The sequence below is a fragment of the Nylanderia fulva genome, unplaced genomic scaffold (assembly GCF_048542155.1).
Source record: "Nylanderia fulva isolate GAGA-0341 unplaced genomic scaffold, ASM4854215v1 Scaffold152, whole genome shotgun sequence".
NCBI lineage: Eukaryota > Metazoa > Arthropoda > Insecta > Hymenoptera > Formicidae > Nylanderia > Nylanderia fulva.
Genome location: NW_028189753.1, coordinates 137,715 through 155,520, shown reverse-complemented (window position 1 = coordinate 155,520; position 17,806 = coordinate 137,715). Strand labels below are relative to the sequence as shown.

Sequence of the window (17,806 nt, the reverse complement as noted above, 5' to 3'; positions counted from 1 at the left end):
ATGCTAAGAAGCGAAGATATGGAGCTATTAGTAATATACTTTGATAGAGATACAGCCAAATATGGTGTAACAGAAATGGGGAATAATAGATTGGTACACTTTACGAATTTGAATGTTAATTCAAAGAGAGAATTGCTTCCTTATAACAGGGACTTGGGATATTTGGAAAAATTACTTTCTAGATCTAATTTTTTATTGGATGAGGTAAGGAATTACAACAGTTCCATCGATTTAAGGAAAATGTCCACTAATAGTACCTGTGAAGAGGTAGAAATACTTAAAATATTAGATGTTAAGAATATAGAAAATAAAAGTATGGAAATTTGTTTGATAGAAAAGGAGATGAATAAGCACTTTGAGAGAATAATTCAACTAAAGGAAATACAAAAGGAAACGTTGAGTAATTTATTGAAACTTAAAGAGGATCTCTTCATTTTGGAAGAGACTGAGAGATTTTTGGGGTCTGAGATTCAAATGGAGCCTGGATATATAGAGGAATGTAAGACTAGTTTGGATTTTATATCGGGGATTATAGAGAAAGATAAAGGTTTTTTGTTGGAGAAGATTCTTTGGAAGGCAATGAGAAGGAATATTCTAATTCATACCAGTGACCTATTGTGTGAAAATGCACAAAAGACATGCTTTATTATCTTTTCACACGGTCAAATAGCAATTGATAAGATAAGACAAATATGCCATTCAATGGGTGCTAGGACCATAAATGCTAGAGATAAGAAATTTCACACTAAGGAGTTTGGGTATCTGGGAATATCTTCAAGAATTTGCCAGTTAGATAAAATTTTGGAGAATAACTCAGAGGCTCTAAGGGATGAATTCTCCTCAATAGGGAAGGAGATAATGATGTGGAGGTATTTTATAAGAAAGGAACTTTCAATATACAGGATTTTGAATATGCTAGATTCAGATCCTGGAAGGGATTGTTTAATAGGAGAAGCTTGGATATTAAGAAATGATATCCCAAAGATGAGAGAGATTGTTGATTTTATATGTAATACCCATGGACATGTAGCCTTTGAAAGTAGTGAATTCAAAGAGGTATCACCGCCTACCCACATCTTAACCAACAAATATACCAAAGCATTTCAAGATATAAATAATGTATATGGTGTACCTTCTTACAAGGAGATAAATCCAGCTATCTTTTCTCTATTTACATTTCCATTTCTTTTTGGTTCTATGTTTGGAGATGTAGGTCACGGATTGATTTTGTTAGGTATGGCATTCTATTTCATAAGAAAGGAAGGAAAGGTCAATAATTTACACGAATCCATTCAAATAATTTATAATGGAAGGTATCTTTTACTTTTTTGTTCTATCACTTCTATTTATTTTGGGTTTCTCTATTCAGATTTTCTATCTTTACCTATTCCCATCTTTAGCTCTCAGTTTGATTCTAACAACATAAGGATCCCTGGAAAGACTTATCCGTTTGGTGTTGATTATAAATACAGAAAAGGGTCTTCCGGTATGATATTTTTAAATTCGTTGAAAATGAAAATGTCAATGATCTTTGGATTTCTCCATATGACGCTAGGAGGTTTAATCTCATTTGCAAATGCTATCTACAGAAAGGATAAGGTAGCTATTTACTGTGAATTAATACCGCAATTCCTGTCCTTTACGGGGTTTGTTGGTTATCTAGTCTTTTTAATTATCTATAAATGGATTGTAACTTCGGATAGGCCTCCTCTTATCTCAGTTTTAGTTTCTATGTACACCTCTCCTTTTAATGTTCAAGATAAGATGTATCCAGGTCAAACCTATGTCCAACTATTAATTCTATCCATAATTATTATTTCTATTCCATGGATGCTATTCTCTAGACCTATTTATTATCTAACAAGGAATGTTAGAACTAAAGAATCAATGGGTGATATTTGGATGCACCAAGGAATAGAAACCATTGAATTTTGTATAGGTCTTATATCTAATACATGTTCATATCTTAGATTATGGGCTATTTCATTAGCTCATTCTCAATTAACAGAGGTACTCCACTCCATGACCATAGATGTAAAACCTTTAGTTTATGTTTTTACAATTCCAATTTATGTTTTATTTACAATGGCTGTTCTTATAGGACTAGAAGGTCTCTCTTCCTGTTTACATGCTCTTAGGTTAAACTGGATTGAATTTAACTCCAAGTTCTATTCTGGGAAAGGCTATCTCTTCAGGCCCTTAAGGTTTATGACAGAAGAGGAGGAAGAAGAAGAGAATGATCAATAAATTATGCTTTTAATTAAAAATGGCTATAAATAATTTTTAACGGAATGTTCATGGGATTCTCTCAGAAGGACCTCTCTTAAATTTTTATTTCAATCCCCCAGGAATGAGTGAGTTGGGTTTTAAAGTCTTAAAGAAGTTTCTAGGAGAGTTAGTAAGAGACGAAAAAGGTTTTGAAGAGAATGACATTAAAAATAAAGATGTTATAGAAGTAGAGAACCATAAATTTAAAAGAGATATGGAGATAAATTTTAAAACTGAGAAATCTAAAAAATATACTTTAGAGCAGATATTATTTTACATTTTAAACAGGAAGATGTCTTACACGACATATTTAAGAAAATGTACTGAGAACGGTGTATTACCTATAAGCTATGTTGATCAAAAATCAGTTTTAGAAGATTTACAATGTATAGATGAAAATGACAAATTAGAAAATGATAGTTTATTAGAATACAACCCTAAGATAGAATATTTTATAGACAATCCCATTAATAAATATTTGTCAAATAAAGATTATTCACATCTTTTGGATAGTTTAAACGAGGTAACTAATAAAAAGAGGAATTCTAAAGCCAGTACACTCAAATATTTTATTGTTGTACCTTCTTCTGTGTTCTCTACTGTTACTTTGTCAAATATTAAAGGTTTTCTATTGAAGTGTGAGTACAAAGAGAATAGTTTAGAAGAAAGTCTAGAGGTACCAGATAAGATTGAATTTACTAAAAATGGATACACCTTTGTTGTATGTAGTGATGTAGATGATTTTGGTGCTGATGAATGGAAGGATGTTATTTGTATATTTTTAGATGGTAGTAAATGGCAATTTAAAAACTGGAAAATTAAAAATTTGGTTGAATTATTTGAATGTACACCATCATTTTATGTTAGAAAATCCAATACTGATAACAACAGGTACTTAGAGGGATTTAATGTTAATGATATTGCCATTACCAACAATTTAGAAAGAAATGTGGAGGAGATATGGTGTTTGATTTTTAATGCCATTGAAAATAGGAATAGATGAGAGATCAATGAAAGCTGAACAATTCTCAAGATGTCTTTAAATTAAATGGATGTCTCTCATTATTAGAAGCTTTTTTAAACCACCGTCCTTGTGGTAGATCTTCCTTTCTCATTTCACTAATACTCATCAAAATCTACCCTTTCCAATCCTTTTAATGGACCTGTTGTATAGAACAATTTTGGTCTGAAATCCTCCTCCTCATTCATAACGGTACTTTTCTTGAATTTCCTAATTAAATTTTCTATTCCTTGTATGCTAGCATAGGTTAACCGTAAAATTTTATTACTACTAAATTTCTTCCATCCCTTGCCATTTACCTTATTGTAAAATGAGGGAATGATCTTACAATCCACAAAGTTAACAAAAGCATACCCTACATTGCACCTATTTTTAAAATCTATTCTTAAGTAAACAAAGTTGTAGGTAGCAAAATGATTTTCATTTAGGAGATCAATCAACATTCTCTGTGTGTACTTATTTGGTATGTTTTTTATCATACAAGTAGTTCTTCTATCTCTCCCACTTAAAATATTTTCTATATCAATCTCATAGTTGCTTTCTATTCTATTCTTATCATGTAAGACTCTATCCTCTCTACTATTTTCTACATTATTCCCTATTTTACTATCCTTCCTGTACTTATTTTCTATATAATAACTAAAAGTATCCTTAACTGTATTTTTAATATCAAAAAATTCAAAGTTTCTACTCGTATTATTCAAAGAACTCGTCTGGAATGCCGTATTTAAATGATTTTCCTTGTGAAAAGGATAACTTTCTCTTAAGCAATTTCTTCCCCTTATATTATCTAAAAATGGAAAGAGATTACTTATGGGCTGATTCTTTTCGGATCTCCGGTTACCTAACTCTTTGGATCTAATCTTGTCATCTTTATATAAATACTTTCCACTGGACTCAGTTTGTTCATTTTTATCAATTATCCTAAGATGTTCACTAAAAAAAGTACTTTCCCCATCAATATCACTCCTTTTATATTTTATATCTTCTTTTAACTTGTCTCTACAATATTTAGGTGAAAAATTGGAATTTTTAAGGGAGATAGGTGACCCCATAGATGGACTATAAATTATCTTCTCGCTCTCATATACAATTTTGTCCATAGAATATCTACCACTTATATCTTCTTCATCATAACCATCTCTGTTTTTCATTGTTCTATCCTTTAATATACTACTCCAATGATATTCTAAAAGAATGGCAAGTGTGTTTTCCTTAGATTTCATTTTAAATTTATGCAATTTTCATCATTTGGTTTCTTTATATATGTATTTTTATCTATGCATTCATGCATTTTCACTAATTTTAAATTTTATTTTTTCAGGTTATTTATCTTTAGAGTATATTTTTAGCTTTTAATCAGTTGAAATAAAGAAAATCTCGTTAAAATAACAATTTAAACAAATTTTATTTTGTTTCAACCCTTTTACACTGAATAATTCCAAAGTTTACCTGAAATGTAAAGAAATGGCTGCTAGAGTGTTGTATATAATGGCTCTATTCAATTTTTTAATTATATTTTAAGTTTTATCTTTCTTTTAATGGAGAGTACATCAAAGATCGCTTTAAAATTCGTGTTTTCAAGTTTGATCCACATCACCAAAGGGAGGAAGGCCTTAAAAATTAAAAATGAAAATTGGGAAGAAAAAACAACTGGAGAATGTAAAGAATGAAGTTGAGGCAAAATTGATAAGGAAGAAAAAGGAAATGTTAGATAAAATAAGAAAAGTATATTTAGATATAATAGAATCTGATAATTTAAATCTACCATTCATAGCCTTTAAACATGGACTTTCTAAGAAATATTTTGGTAATACGATCCTCATAAAAGATCCTAGAAGGAAGAATATAAGTGAGAGGCCTTCTATTTCATTGCAAGTAAATGATATATCGTTTATTTTAGAGGGCGATGAAGTATATGTTGAAGATCAAATAGGCAAAAACAAAATAAACTCTGAGTTTATCAGTGACATAACAAATGTTTTTAAAAAGCATGGAAAGAACATATACAGAAGGTGAATTAAAGGGTACAAACCAACTATGTAATATTCTAATTCTATAAATAAATAAAAGGTTTATTTAAACAAATCTTTCACACACAAGATTTAATTCCTTTTGTGTATCATATTTACTTCTAGAGCAGCTAAATTTTTTTGAATTTCATTAGAACATCAAATAAGTTATTTGACATCTCTCTAAGATCATTTAAGGTACCTAAAATCTTAGATAGTTTATTGCATTGTTTCTTGTTATAGAACCATATTCCATAACACTTGGTATCATAAAACGTTAGGAAATTATCATTATGGCACCATTCTACATTGTCCGTAAGGAAAATTTCAAAGTTTTTAAATCCCTTTCTATTAAATAAGACTAATTTGGTTGAAGGGAATGCATCTCTCTTGTAGATTATCATTGGACCCTCTACATCAGTACGTTCCCACTCATCCAAATATTCATATAATACACAATGTGATGACATAAATACTATTTCTTTATAATTTTTATCCATCCTTCTTAATACTCGTTCCAGTATTTCATTTCTATCACACATTCAATTCCAACTGTGTTTGTGTAGCTCTAAGGGTGTTCTATCTAAATCTTACAATGGGATAGATCCAAAGTCTACAATGGAAAAGAATGATAGACTCTATAAAAGACTCAAAAACAGTTTTAAGAGATTGAAGAATTTGTTGTAAAGTGATTAAAGGATAACATTTAATTATAATTTAATTTTCTATCATTTTACGGATCATAGAGGATATTTTTTGTGCTATATCACACAAACTTGATGTTCCATCGATAATAACACCGTTTTTATCTGAGATAATCAATCTCTTTAGATGAGAATATACCTCATCTAAAAACTCAGTCCTTTCATATCTCTCATTTCCGAATTTATTTCTTCTAGATACCTGCGATGGTGTTATATCTATAAAGACAACCAAATCTGGTATTGGTAACCCTTTATCCGGGAGTGAGCACCATTCCATATCAATTCCCTTAGCTGCTGTGTAAGCTATTCCAGAGTAGAAATATCTATCACATATTATCAATGAATCCTTTCTATTTTCTTCAATCCATTCTTTCATTTCCCATCTATTAGCAGAGAAGAGTAAATGAATTGCTTGTTTATTCATTTCTATCTCTGAGCTTAGATATTGATCTATTATTTTACCAGTATAGCTAGTTCTGTTTGGAAACGAAAGATTCTTAACACCAAATTCATTACTTAACATCTTTGCAAGTTCTTTAGAAAGAGATGTTTTACCACACTTGTCTATACCTTCCAAGACTATGAACTTTCCTTTCATTTTGAGGTTAAATTTTTTGAAAAATAAAAATAAAGAATCTATTTGATATCAAACATATCTAATAATTGATCTAACAATGATTTAAGTGTTTACAACTCAAATCGTTATAAAATAGGGCCGTCTCCCGAATTGAGGTAATAAGAGTAAAGATAGATCAAAAATAGACAACATAACTGTGAAAAGCGCAAAAAACATATACAACGGATTGGATCCTAAATAAATTTATTTTAACTGGATTGTGGATTCATCTTCATCTTTCCAGTCTCAAATAAACCACCTTCAAGTCTCCTTTTATATTTTTCCCTCTTTGCTGCCCTACCACGCTTTACACCGTGCCTCTCAGTTTTTTCCACCTTAGGTGTTTGATTTTTAACCTTTCCAGCTCTGTTTAGTGACACAACCTTTGCCTAGAAAATTATCAATTTCTCCTCTTAGTTTTACTTACCATTTCTCCCTTCCCTTCTCTTTTTTATTTTTAAAACTTTTACAGCTTTAGTGTTAAGGGAAGATACCACTAAAAATTTGCTACTCAATTTTCCACGGGATTATAACTCATTAGAATTGAGCTTTGCTTAAAATTGATAATGTAGTGATATTAACTTTAATTTTCATGGTATTACCCTGTGAATGTCGAAATTTGGCAATAAGAAAGGTAAGTGTTCTTTAAATGATAGAATTGTAACGGACAATCCATTGGACATATTAAATGGAAAGATTGAAGTGAGAAAAGAGAGTATCTGTGAAAGTAAAGAGAGTGAAGAGAAGTATAAAATAGATGAAAGTATCTTTTTCAATATTTTAAGTAAAAAATCAAAGAATGAACCACGTTCTAAGGATATTAAAAGATCATCAGATATAGGTGGAAATACCATTTATTCATATATAAGGATATTATCAAATGTTAAATTGGAGATTGAATCCATAAAATATTACAAATTTCCATTTGAATGTGGAGTAGAGAATAATGGAACGTTTCTCTTTAACAAAATCTATGAAGAATGGAAGATATCCTTTAAGAATGTTTTTTTAAACTTTAAAATTGAGAATAAAAGCTTTATTTTAAGGTATGAAGGTTGTGACTTGTTATTTGAGGAGAGAGAGATTCGTACTGGAAAGGGGATAAAAAGTAGACTTTTGAAAAATGATATTAAATTCAGAGAAATTGATGATAAAATAATAGTTAATGGTATTGATGTATCCCTAGTATTTGATTATATTATAAACCTTCCGCTAGATTCTAATTTTTCTCTTCCATTTGTTATTTCTAGATACGAATTTTGTAATTCTATTGTTTATACTTCTAGTCCTATAGAACTACAACCAGTGCAATGTAAAAATGAAGTTTTCTATTGTTATGTTATAGATAACCACTTTATAGGAGGAGATTATCAAAAGTATTCCAACCACAATGTGACTCTAAGGAAATAAAGTATCACACTGTTAACACATCCTCAGAGATATTCCCCTTATATTAAGAAAGACTTAAAAAGATAAGATTTATTGAAATATGAGATTGTACTCATCGCTCACTTTCACCATATTAAAGGTTTTTTAACAATCGTTATCTTTTTATCTTTCACAAAAGTTCTCATTCGCTTGTTTTTTCCTTTTGTAAGTCGTCCTTTTTACCCTCTGCCGTCTCCGACTCATTTCCTGGACGACTAGGATTACTATCAGTAGTAGTAGAAAAAGCATCACCCGGGAATTGTTCAACATTACCTTCCGAGGATTGTTCAACATCACCCTGGAGTTGTTCAACATTACCTTCAGGTGATGTTACTACTATTTTAGGCACAGAACCATATACGTCTCCAGATTCCTGAGACCCCATAACCCAAGATAAACACAAGAATACAAAAATATTCAATCCTTTCATCATTTTCATTGTGAATTACAAGGGGTCTCTTTTTTTATAGTTTTATTCCAATATAAAATTTTATTTAAGGTATATAAATTCCAATATAAATACATTCAATACCTTTTAGGTATTTAAATTTACTAAAATTTTATTTTAAATTATAAAATTTACAAGTTATGGTAAATACAATTTAAAATATTAAAAAAAGAAATATTTTCATTTTTTGTATATTTTATTCTTTCACCAATACAAATCAAAGTTTGAATTTTATTTTGTTCAAATTTTTAGGCGCCTTTTTTAAATGTACAATTTGATAATACCAACTTATAATGAAAGAGAGAATATAAAACCTCTATTACTATCTATAAAGAAGGTATTTGGAGAGTTGCATATGAAGTATAAAATAATAATAGTTGATGATAATAGTTTAGATGGTACTTGTGATGAAGTTATGAAGTTTGAAAGTATTGTAAGTTTAATGTTAGTAAGGAGAGAAAGGAAAATGGGATTAGGATCAGCTTATAAATGTGGACTGGAATACTGTACGGGTGAATATGTGATAATTATGGATGCAGATCTATCACACAACCCAGAGAACATAAGAACGTTTATAGAAACCCAAAAAAGGACACAATGTGATATCATTGTTGGTTCTAGATATCTAGGTGTAAAAGGAAGTGGGGTATACGGATGGAGTGTCTTTAGAAAAATTGTTAGTAGGGGAGCTAACAATTTAGCTATGCTTCTTCTAGGTATTACCATCTCAGATGTTACAGGGTCTTTTAGGATGTATAGGAGAGAGATCATTGCTAAACTAATATCTCAATGTAGATCCATTGGATATTCATACCAAATGGAAATACTCTTTTTGGCTCAGAGAAATCAATATACAATCTCGGAGTGTCCTATAATATTTGTAGATAGAAGATATGGCTCTTCTAAAATGAACTTTTCAGAAATATTTCGCTATTTTTTTATGGTTTTATATCTATTCGTAAAATATCACTGATACCGTTTCTTGCAGTGGCTCACTAAGAGGAGATGTTCAAAACGTAATGTAATAATTAAAGTTTGTTTATTTGTTGTTTGGCATATGGTTTTAAGGTAATAAGTTGAAATGAATTATAAAGCTAATTACAGAGTGTTACTATCTCATCTCAATTATTAACTTTATTTGTAAGGTACATCGAACTCCTCCAAGGTTTTTTTAAAAAAAGAAAATGAGAAGGGTTGGAGAATGTCAGTGTATGTATTCGGATCAAACATAATTTCACAGTTGGGATTGGGAGAGGATGTTTATGAAACTCATGTACCAATTAAAATAGAAATGTTTGATAATATACAAATATTAAAAATAAAATGTGGTGTAATTCATTCTTTGGTTCTCACAACTGATGGAAGAATATACTCATGGGGATGTAATGATGAAGGTGCATTGGGTAGAGATGGAAAGGAGGATATTCCAGAAGAGGTACAAATTGGGGAGAAAATAATTGATATCGGGTGTGGTGGCTCTATTTCAGTAGCTATCAGTGAGAAGGGGAATGTTTACTCGTGGGGTACCTTTAGAGATAAAAACGGGGTTCTAGGATTTGATATGAGAACAGAAATACAGAGATATCCTAAGAAGTTGAGACTTAGAGATATGGCAAGTGTATCTTGTTCACACAACCACGTGGTGCTTATTAGCAAAAAAGGTTCTTTGATAAGCTGTGGTGCAAGTTTGTATAATATCGTTAGGAGGAAGTCGGTTAGGTATAATAGAAAGGTTGAATTATTTCACAGGGTTACATTTAGAGCGACAAAAAGATCTAAATTTTACTTTAAAAAGGTTAAAAGTGGAAGCTACCATTTTATGGCAATAAACAGCAAAAATGAGATATTTGCATGGGGATCAAATGTTTTTGGCCAATTAGGAAATGGATCGCTAGAATCGAGGCCAGATAAAGTTTATGTAGAGCTGGAGGATATTGTGGATTGTGATGGTGGAGAAGGCCACACTCTTTTCTTAGCAAAAAATGGAGAGGTATATTCTGTAGGAAAGAATAATTATGGACAGTTAGGCTTAAAAGATAGGTTGGATAGACATACTCCACAAAAGATGGACTTAAAGAATGTTTCTAAGATTTCTTCATGCGGTAATTTTAATCTTTGTGTTATCAACAACCAGTTGTTTTCATGGGGTGCTAATTTTCACGGTGAATTGGGACATAAAGAAGAAAGCTTGAATTTTCCTAAAAAGATAGATTTTGATTTTGGAGATATTGTTGACATTTCTTGTGGTGATAATTTTGTTGTTATATTAACTAAATAAAACCACAATTAAATAGGCATAAAATCTTTGTTTATAAAATATAGATAGATTTATCTTGCCATTCTTCATCGACCATAAAACGGCCAATTACTGCACTTTTTAAACAGTGAACAAGCAAAATATTTATTTAAATTCCTTACAACTTTAACTCCATTACAAAAATACCACATTTATTGTTCTCTAATTTTAAGTTCCTCTTCTACCAATGAACCTATCAGGTCTTTTCATTACGCTTCTTTTAGCCATTTTTACATCATCTGGCAAAGTAACAATTATTGAATCATCCTTTCCAAACCCAAAATTATCAGCTATTACGATATCTCCATATTTTTTAATTTGATAGGAATATAGCTTACCATTTAATACATCTCTAAGATTCCAAGTTATAACGTAATGGCCTGTAGATGTAACAATGCTTTCTTCATTTAAATCGGTACTGAACTTAGCAGGAGTAAAATTAACACCCTCATTCATAAATGCCATGTGCTCTGGTTTCAATTGTAATTTTTTTGGAATGGGTTTACTCTTACCTATAGGTACTTTGTATCCCTTATCATTTTCAACCATAGTAAGCATTAGATAATTTTTACAGGTGCAAATTACATACTTCCCATTGGTAGTTACATCTATGCCCCTAATTTCATCTCCAAACCCAGGAAGAAGAGACTTAGCCCTTTTATCTATTTTATCATATAACCTCAAATCCCCTTTCCTACTAGCAATTGCTACGTCACCTCTTCCAGTAGACATTCCACAACTAAACTCATTGTTAGTCTTATAATTCTTGGACTCCCCCTCAACTATTTTTTCCTTGGTTCTCGGATCTATTCTAAATATTGAATTGTTAGACACACCTACCAGTGTAGAATTATTCTCTAATTTCTTACTATTAAAATAATCATTTATGTCTCTATTCATCTCCCATTCTTCAATTATCTTTCCTCTTTCTAGATCCATCTTATATAACTTATCTTTTTCATGATCATCTAATATTATCAGTGATTTACTCCCATCATGGGTTATCATTTTAGACATTCCTAAGCTCTCATTATCAAACTTTCTTATATCTTTAATATTAGTTTGGAATTTCAACTCTTTTTCCTCAGTTCTAAATACACCTATAGATGATCCTCTAGAAACAAAAGCCTTTCCATTATCCCCAACTGCCAACAAATTGTTCCTCTTTTCTCTAAGTTTATTATACTCCTTCTCCAAGTCTCTTCCTATCTCTTCAGAATTTCTTTTTTTTGATCCATAGAAACTAATCTGTTCTTCACTTATCTCACTTTCATATTCTTCTTCGCTTTCAAATATCCCAGAAACATGTTCTATTTCTTCTTTTTCCTCACTTTCATTGTAGTTTTCTAATTCCATTTTTTCAAAATATTCTTCTATTTCCCTGTTCTCACTTTTATTGACATTCTTGTAGGTACAGCTCACATATCTACTTAAGAATTCTAAAAAAGCAAGAGCATCTGGAAATACAACAGAGAAAGTGTGAAAAACATCATCCTTCTCTATAGACCAAACAAATGTGGAATTCTTCTGATCCATGTAAAATTGTGTGTTAGAACTTATTTCTTCAAAATGTATAATCTCAGCCTCATTCTCAATTCTCAAAAAGTACACATCATTGTCATTCACTATCCTAAGACACACATTTATTTCTATTATCTTGAATTCATTCATGTTTGTATCAAAGATAAAATAATTAACGTTATTTTTTGAAAATATAAAATTTGTCAGATTTACAAAAGGACTTAATTTTACATACAGAGGTTTTAAAACTTCTAATGGATTATCGCATATCACATAAAAAATGTATTCGTTGTCTAAATACACAAAATTTAGAGAAGATTCCTTCTCATTCAATGCCATTTTTTGGATGTCTTTAAGAGAGTATCTTCTGATACATTCATCCTTTTGTATCGTTAGAAACCCGTCTCCATGTCTCATTATTCCCTTTTCCACAATTCTCTTGTTATTTTTCCATAGATCTCCCTCTATTTTTCTTTCTCTTCCAATTGATAGCATTTTCTTTAATGCCTTGAACACCATCCTCTTATATCCAAGGGGTCTTAATGCCATTTAAAACATTCAAAAACCTAGGACGAGAGAAGAATAGCAATGGATGGTTTGACTATACTAAATATAAATATGATATTGAATTTATTAGGAAAGAAGGAATACAAGAATTATTTCCGTAATAACAGTGAAGAATAAAAAATAAACCTTTCTTTGTCTGTGAGCTACAGTTGTGGTAAGAATAAATCCTTTTAAACTTCTGCTAAGAAAAAAGAAAAAGGATACGTAAAGATAGACTTTCCAAACAATCCTAATGTATTTAACTCGAACCATTTGTATTAAAAGAATAATTACAAATTTATAACCAGAAAAACACAGAAAATCTACCATTCCAAGCTCCGGTATATCTAAAAAGTAACCAAAAAGCTTTACCAGGCAAACAAAGAGAATCTCCAAGGAGATTGACCTACTAAACACCATTCCAAGTTTCTCTGGAAGAAAATTCTTCTTTACACCGAGAGACACTCCTATAAAAAGGATATATGTTATAAATGCCATTATAGGGATATAAAGATCTGGACTACTTATCTTTATCACGTCTTGGGACATCATTTCTGTATAGTGTTGGCCACCCCATTCTTTATTTGTAAAGGGGAAGAGAATTACAAAAAGCTTTTTCAATACATAAGAATTATCTATGTTAAAATAAGGTCTTAACTTTCTAAAATTTACCTTTTTCATTCCTTTATTCATATATTCCCTCCCAGCATCTACCATACCTCTTCGAAATTCCATGTCCATCAGGGGAGAATTTTCTAAACAAAAAAATTCACTTTTTGGTGCATAAGCATAAAAGGTATTCATGGTATTCTCAATTTAGGGGAGGAAAAACGAGATCTGTAATTGAACAAAGGAAAGAGTTGTGCGTGTAAAAGCAGACGATAATTTTAAATAATATAAAAAGATATTGAAATATATGGTATTTTAAAGCCCCGGTATGACTAGAAAAACTCTTGGTGGATCAAAAAAGTATTCCTTTGAACCAAAAATACCGGTGAATGACGATATACCAGAAGTTATAGAGAAGCATGACAAAGAATTACAAAAGATAAACAAAACAAGAAATGAGAAAAGGAATCTCGAAAATGGTAAAGGAAAGTGTATAGAGAGTATATCAGCATTACATAAGGAAGAGAAGCTAAAGGATAAAATATATTTTAGCATTGATAAAAGCGATGAAAGAATTGTTATTGACTCCTTACACGACCGTGATGCTGAAATTGAGAAATGTAACTTCAACGATGATATTCTTTATTGCTTTAGTGGAATTGAAATGGTCGATAGTAAGTTGTGTGTTTATGAGGATGGATCTTGTAGGTTGAAGGTTGGAGAAAATATGCTTCCAATGAAGAAAATTGATATAAGTGAGCTCCTAGCTATGGAAGAAAATACAAATATTCAGGAGATAGGCAGAATAGCTACAAACTATATTATATATGATAATAAGGAATTTTAATGAGTAACTTTTTAGTTAGTTGTATCAAGGAGAGGGGTAACATTGTGTCTAATAACATAAATAAATCACCTACTTAAAATATCGAACAAAATCTTTAAAGCAGTACGAGATTACCTTCTACAAGGTTAAAAATTCGTAAGTGAGAAATCCAATGAATTGTTATATATAATGATAATCATTCATATCTGACAAATCCTTCACTATCGACTATTCTTTTTTTCTTTCTATTTCTATCTTCTGTTCTTTCATATTCCTCCATAACTTTACACATTTCCTTTTCTAACTCATTTACGCTCTTAAATTTCAACTCTTCTATGGCTGATATCAAAGGATCATCAAAAAATGAAAGAGAATCATTCAATTCATTAAATTCTACAACATAAACCCATAGATTCATATATTCCTTTATAGATAGGATTGACTTACATTTAGATATATTTATTTTTATTTTAAATGGTAAACTAAAAGATATTATATTCTCCTTTCTCTCAATATTTGTCTCTATTTCATTGAATTCGGATTTATCTCCTATTTTGAATGGAAATTCTATCTTTAAAATCTTTTTCATCCTTAAAAAGAAGGGATAGAAAAAGTAAAGCAAAAAGAATGTCAGTTTGTAATCAAATTAACTCCCTTTGGTGCATCTTTTTATATTTATCTATCTTATTAAAACTCTTCTCAAAATGAAGCTCAGATATAAAAGGTCTATCTTTAGTAAAATTATCTTCTCTTAATGCTAAAATGCTTGCCTCTCTAATCATTTCATGTAGATCAGCTCCACTCCAATTATTAAAATCAAATTTTAAAAAATTTGAATTCTCGATTTCTACACTTCTAAGACATTTTTTTAAAATTTCTATTTTTTCAGTGGGACTGGGAAATGGTACCTCAATGATTTTATCAAATCTTCCAGGCCTAAGTAGTGCTTTATCTATTGAATCAAGTCGATTTGTAGCACCTATAATATGAACCTCTCCTCTCTTTTCAAATCCATCCAAAAGCGTTAGCATTTGATTTACAATCCTATTACTAAACTCATATCCACCTCTACTACCGCAAATTGAGTCTAACTCATCAAAAAAAATTACACTAGGTTGTAATTGTTTCGCTCTATCAAACACTTTCCTCATCTCTCTTTCAGAATCCCCCACATATTTACTTACCAACTCTGGTCCCTTAATGCTAATGAAATTAAAATGTCCCATATTTGATATCGCTTTAGCGAGTAGAGTCTTACCACATCCTGGAGGACCATAAAGTAAAATTCCAGAAGATTTCCTAATTCCCAAGTTTTGGTAATGGCTAGGAAATCTTGAAGGTAGAATTATGCTGTTCTCTAGTTCTTCTTTAACACTTTTTAAGGCTGCAATATCTTCAAATGTTATCTTTTCAATATCAAAATTATTCTTCATTTCAGAAAGTGCTTCATTTACATCTTTTTGTGTTAAAATTAGTTTTGTGCTTTCTTTAACACTTCTATTTATACTTTTACTAACACTATTTCTTACAAGAAGAGACAACTTGGATGGAAGAAATCCTGGTGTATTACTTCCTATTTCAGAGATATTTATATCGCTGCACTTCGTTTCAGAAAACATAAATTCTAGCATCTCTATTCTTTCTACTTCTACTGGAGTTCTAATCAAGATATCTGAATCAAACCTTCCAAATGTCTTTAATCTTTCTTCTACCATTGAAATAGATCTAACCATGCCGACAATTAAAACATTTCTATCTAAACTATCCATGGATTCACAAAGTTGGTTTAATATCCTAGAATCATTTTGTGTTCCATCCTTACTATCTATATGTAGCAAATCCAATTCTTCAATAAATCCAATACAGGGTGAGATAAGCTCAATTCTTCTAAATCCCTCTCTTATTTCTTTTTCATTTTCTAAACTTATCCGAATTAAAGGTAAATTATATTCCCTACAAAATGATTTTAAAATAAAAGATTTTCCGCATCCACTCATTCCATGAAGTATTACCCCTTTTGGTGGTTTAACTTTCATTTCTTGATACCTTTTGAACTCAAATATTGGAAGATATAATAATTCGTAAATTTTTGGAGACAAATAATCTATTCCTCTTATTTTAGATATTTCAAAATGATTTTCACATACCTTAGTGCTTATTTTTAATCTCTCTACTAACATTCTATCTCTTAATCTATCCTCTACCTGCTGTTTATGCATAACTGAATGTTTAAAGGGCCTCACGAACGTAAAAGTGATTTGTATAGTGCTAAAAGTCCAAAATATGGAATAAACTATTAAAATAATAAATATACAAGTTTTATTTGAAATTATCCCGTCATAATTCCTTCTTTTCTCCTTTAGATGGTATGGTTATATCCACTTTATGTGTCCCATTTTCTCTAATAAAGGATACGATCTCTTCTAGAGATCTATCCTTCTTATTATATTCTACCATTACATTACTCTCTGCTCTGAATAGGAAAATTGTCGGAAATCCCTTTATTTCAAATTCTGGCATGTCATTCTCAGACATATCAACGGTACCCACTACAACTTTACTCGATGAGTTTTTTGAAATTAATTCACCCACTTTTTCAAGTACAGGTTTCAATTCAACGCAAAATCTACAATGAGGAGAGTGGAAAATAATAAGAGAGTCCCTCTGTGCATCGTAGATGTATTTTTGATGATTATCTCTTACTACGATTTTAACGTTCCTTTTTTCATTGTCCTTTGGTTCTTTGCCTGTTATGTAGAAAGGAGACAGATCACCTTTTAAGAATTTTAAAATGAAATCTTTCAGAGTCGAGGGTGTTACAGATACATCGCGATATTTTCTTCTGTTTTTTATCATAATTGCTGCTGGGAGATCCTTTTCTGTAATGCCAAATTGATTTAAATTTGCTTTATCTTTCTTGTATGGAATTACTCCTATTTTAGCTTCACTTCTCAATCCTTTACCAACCTCTTTAAAATCTGCGATTGCTTCCTTAACCTTATCTTCAGAAACAAAGAGATAAAAAACAGGTAAGAGTGATCCTTCATAATATTTCAGGTTTTCGGTACTCACATCTCCCAATATAGGAGTAAGTATACTACAAAGAAGAGAGTTATAATCTAACCCTAATTTCAACCTGTAATCTACCTGATCCCCTCTGTTATAACCATATACACCAGGAAATGGAACATCTAAAGAATCAGCTAGACTTTTATCAGTGGAAATAAAGAGCAATAGATTTTCATATTTCATATTTACAGGTTTATCTAAACACTCTCCATTTACAAATAAAATAGCGAAGGATTTCCTTCCCTCTCTCAAGTCATCTTCATCAATTTGTTTTTTATTTTTCAAGTATTTTATAACTTCTGAGATATCCTTTGGTGGACTAGGACGAGAGTTAAACAAACTAATTATATTAGTTATTACATCTTCGTTTCCCTTTTTTAACACAACACTTCTATCCCCATGTTCTATACAAATACTATCGTCCTTGCATTTCTCGGTGTTC

At 30.7% G+C, this 17,806-nt stretch overlaps 2 protein-coding genes across 2 annotated transcripts; one reads left to right on the top strand and one right to left on the bottom strand.

The window, feature by feature from the left end:
- On the top strand, positions 1-2,107 carry LOC146724043 (uncharacterized). Its single transcript, XM_085480616.1, has 4 exons — positions 1-1,234; positions 1,370-1,646; positions 1,971-2,010; positions 2,102-2,107. Exons 1-4 carry the CDS (start codon positions 1-3, stop codon positions 2,105-2,107), a joined length of 1,557 nt encoding a protein of 518 aa, XP_085336742.1.
- Positions 2,108-14,491: 12,384 nt separating this feature from the next.
- LOC146724042 (putative ribosome biogenesis ATPase nvl) lies at positions 14,492-16,028 on the bottom strand. Its single transcript, XM_085480615.1, has 2 exons — positions 15,554-16,028; positions 14,492-14,688 (listed from the first exon to the last, which is right to left on the bottom strand). The coding sequence occupies exons 1-2, from the start codon at positions 16,026-16,028 to the stop codon at positions 14,492-14,494; spliced, it is 672 nt and encodes a 223-aa protein (XP_085336741.1).
- Between the last annotated feature and the right edge of the window lie 1,778 nt (positions 16,029-17,806).

Excerpts from the sequence above, each read along its gene's own strand:
- LOC146724043 (XM_085480616.1), top strand. The coding sequence starts at position 1 with ATGCTAAGAAGCGAAGATATGGAGCTATTAGTAATATACTTTGATAGA. Across the intron at positions 1,235-1,369 it reads TCACGGATTGATTTTGTTAG|ATTTTCTATCTTTACCTATT; the intron begins GTATGGCATTCT and ends TTCTCTATTCAG. Across the intron at positions 1,647-1,970 it reads CAATTCCTGTCCTTTACGGG|ATTATGGGCTATTTCATTAG; the intron begins GTTTGTTGGTTA and ends TTCATATCTTAG.
- LOC146724042 (XM_085480615.1), bottom strand. The coding sequence starts at position 16,028 with ATGGTTAGATCTATTTCAATGGTAGAAGAAAGATTAAAGACATTTGGA. Across the intron at positions 14,689-15,553 it reads TTATGGTCCTCCAGGATGTG|AATTTAATGAATTGAATGAT; the intron begins GTAAGACTCTAC and ends TTTATGTTGTAG.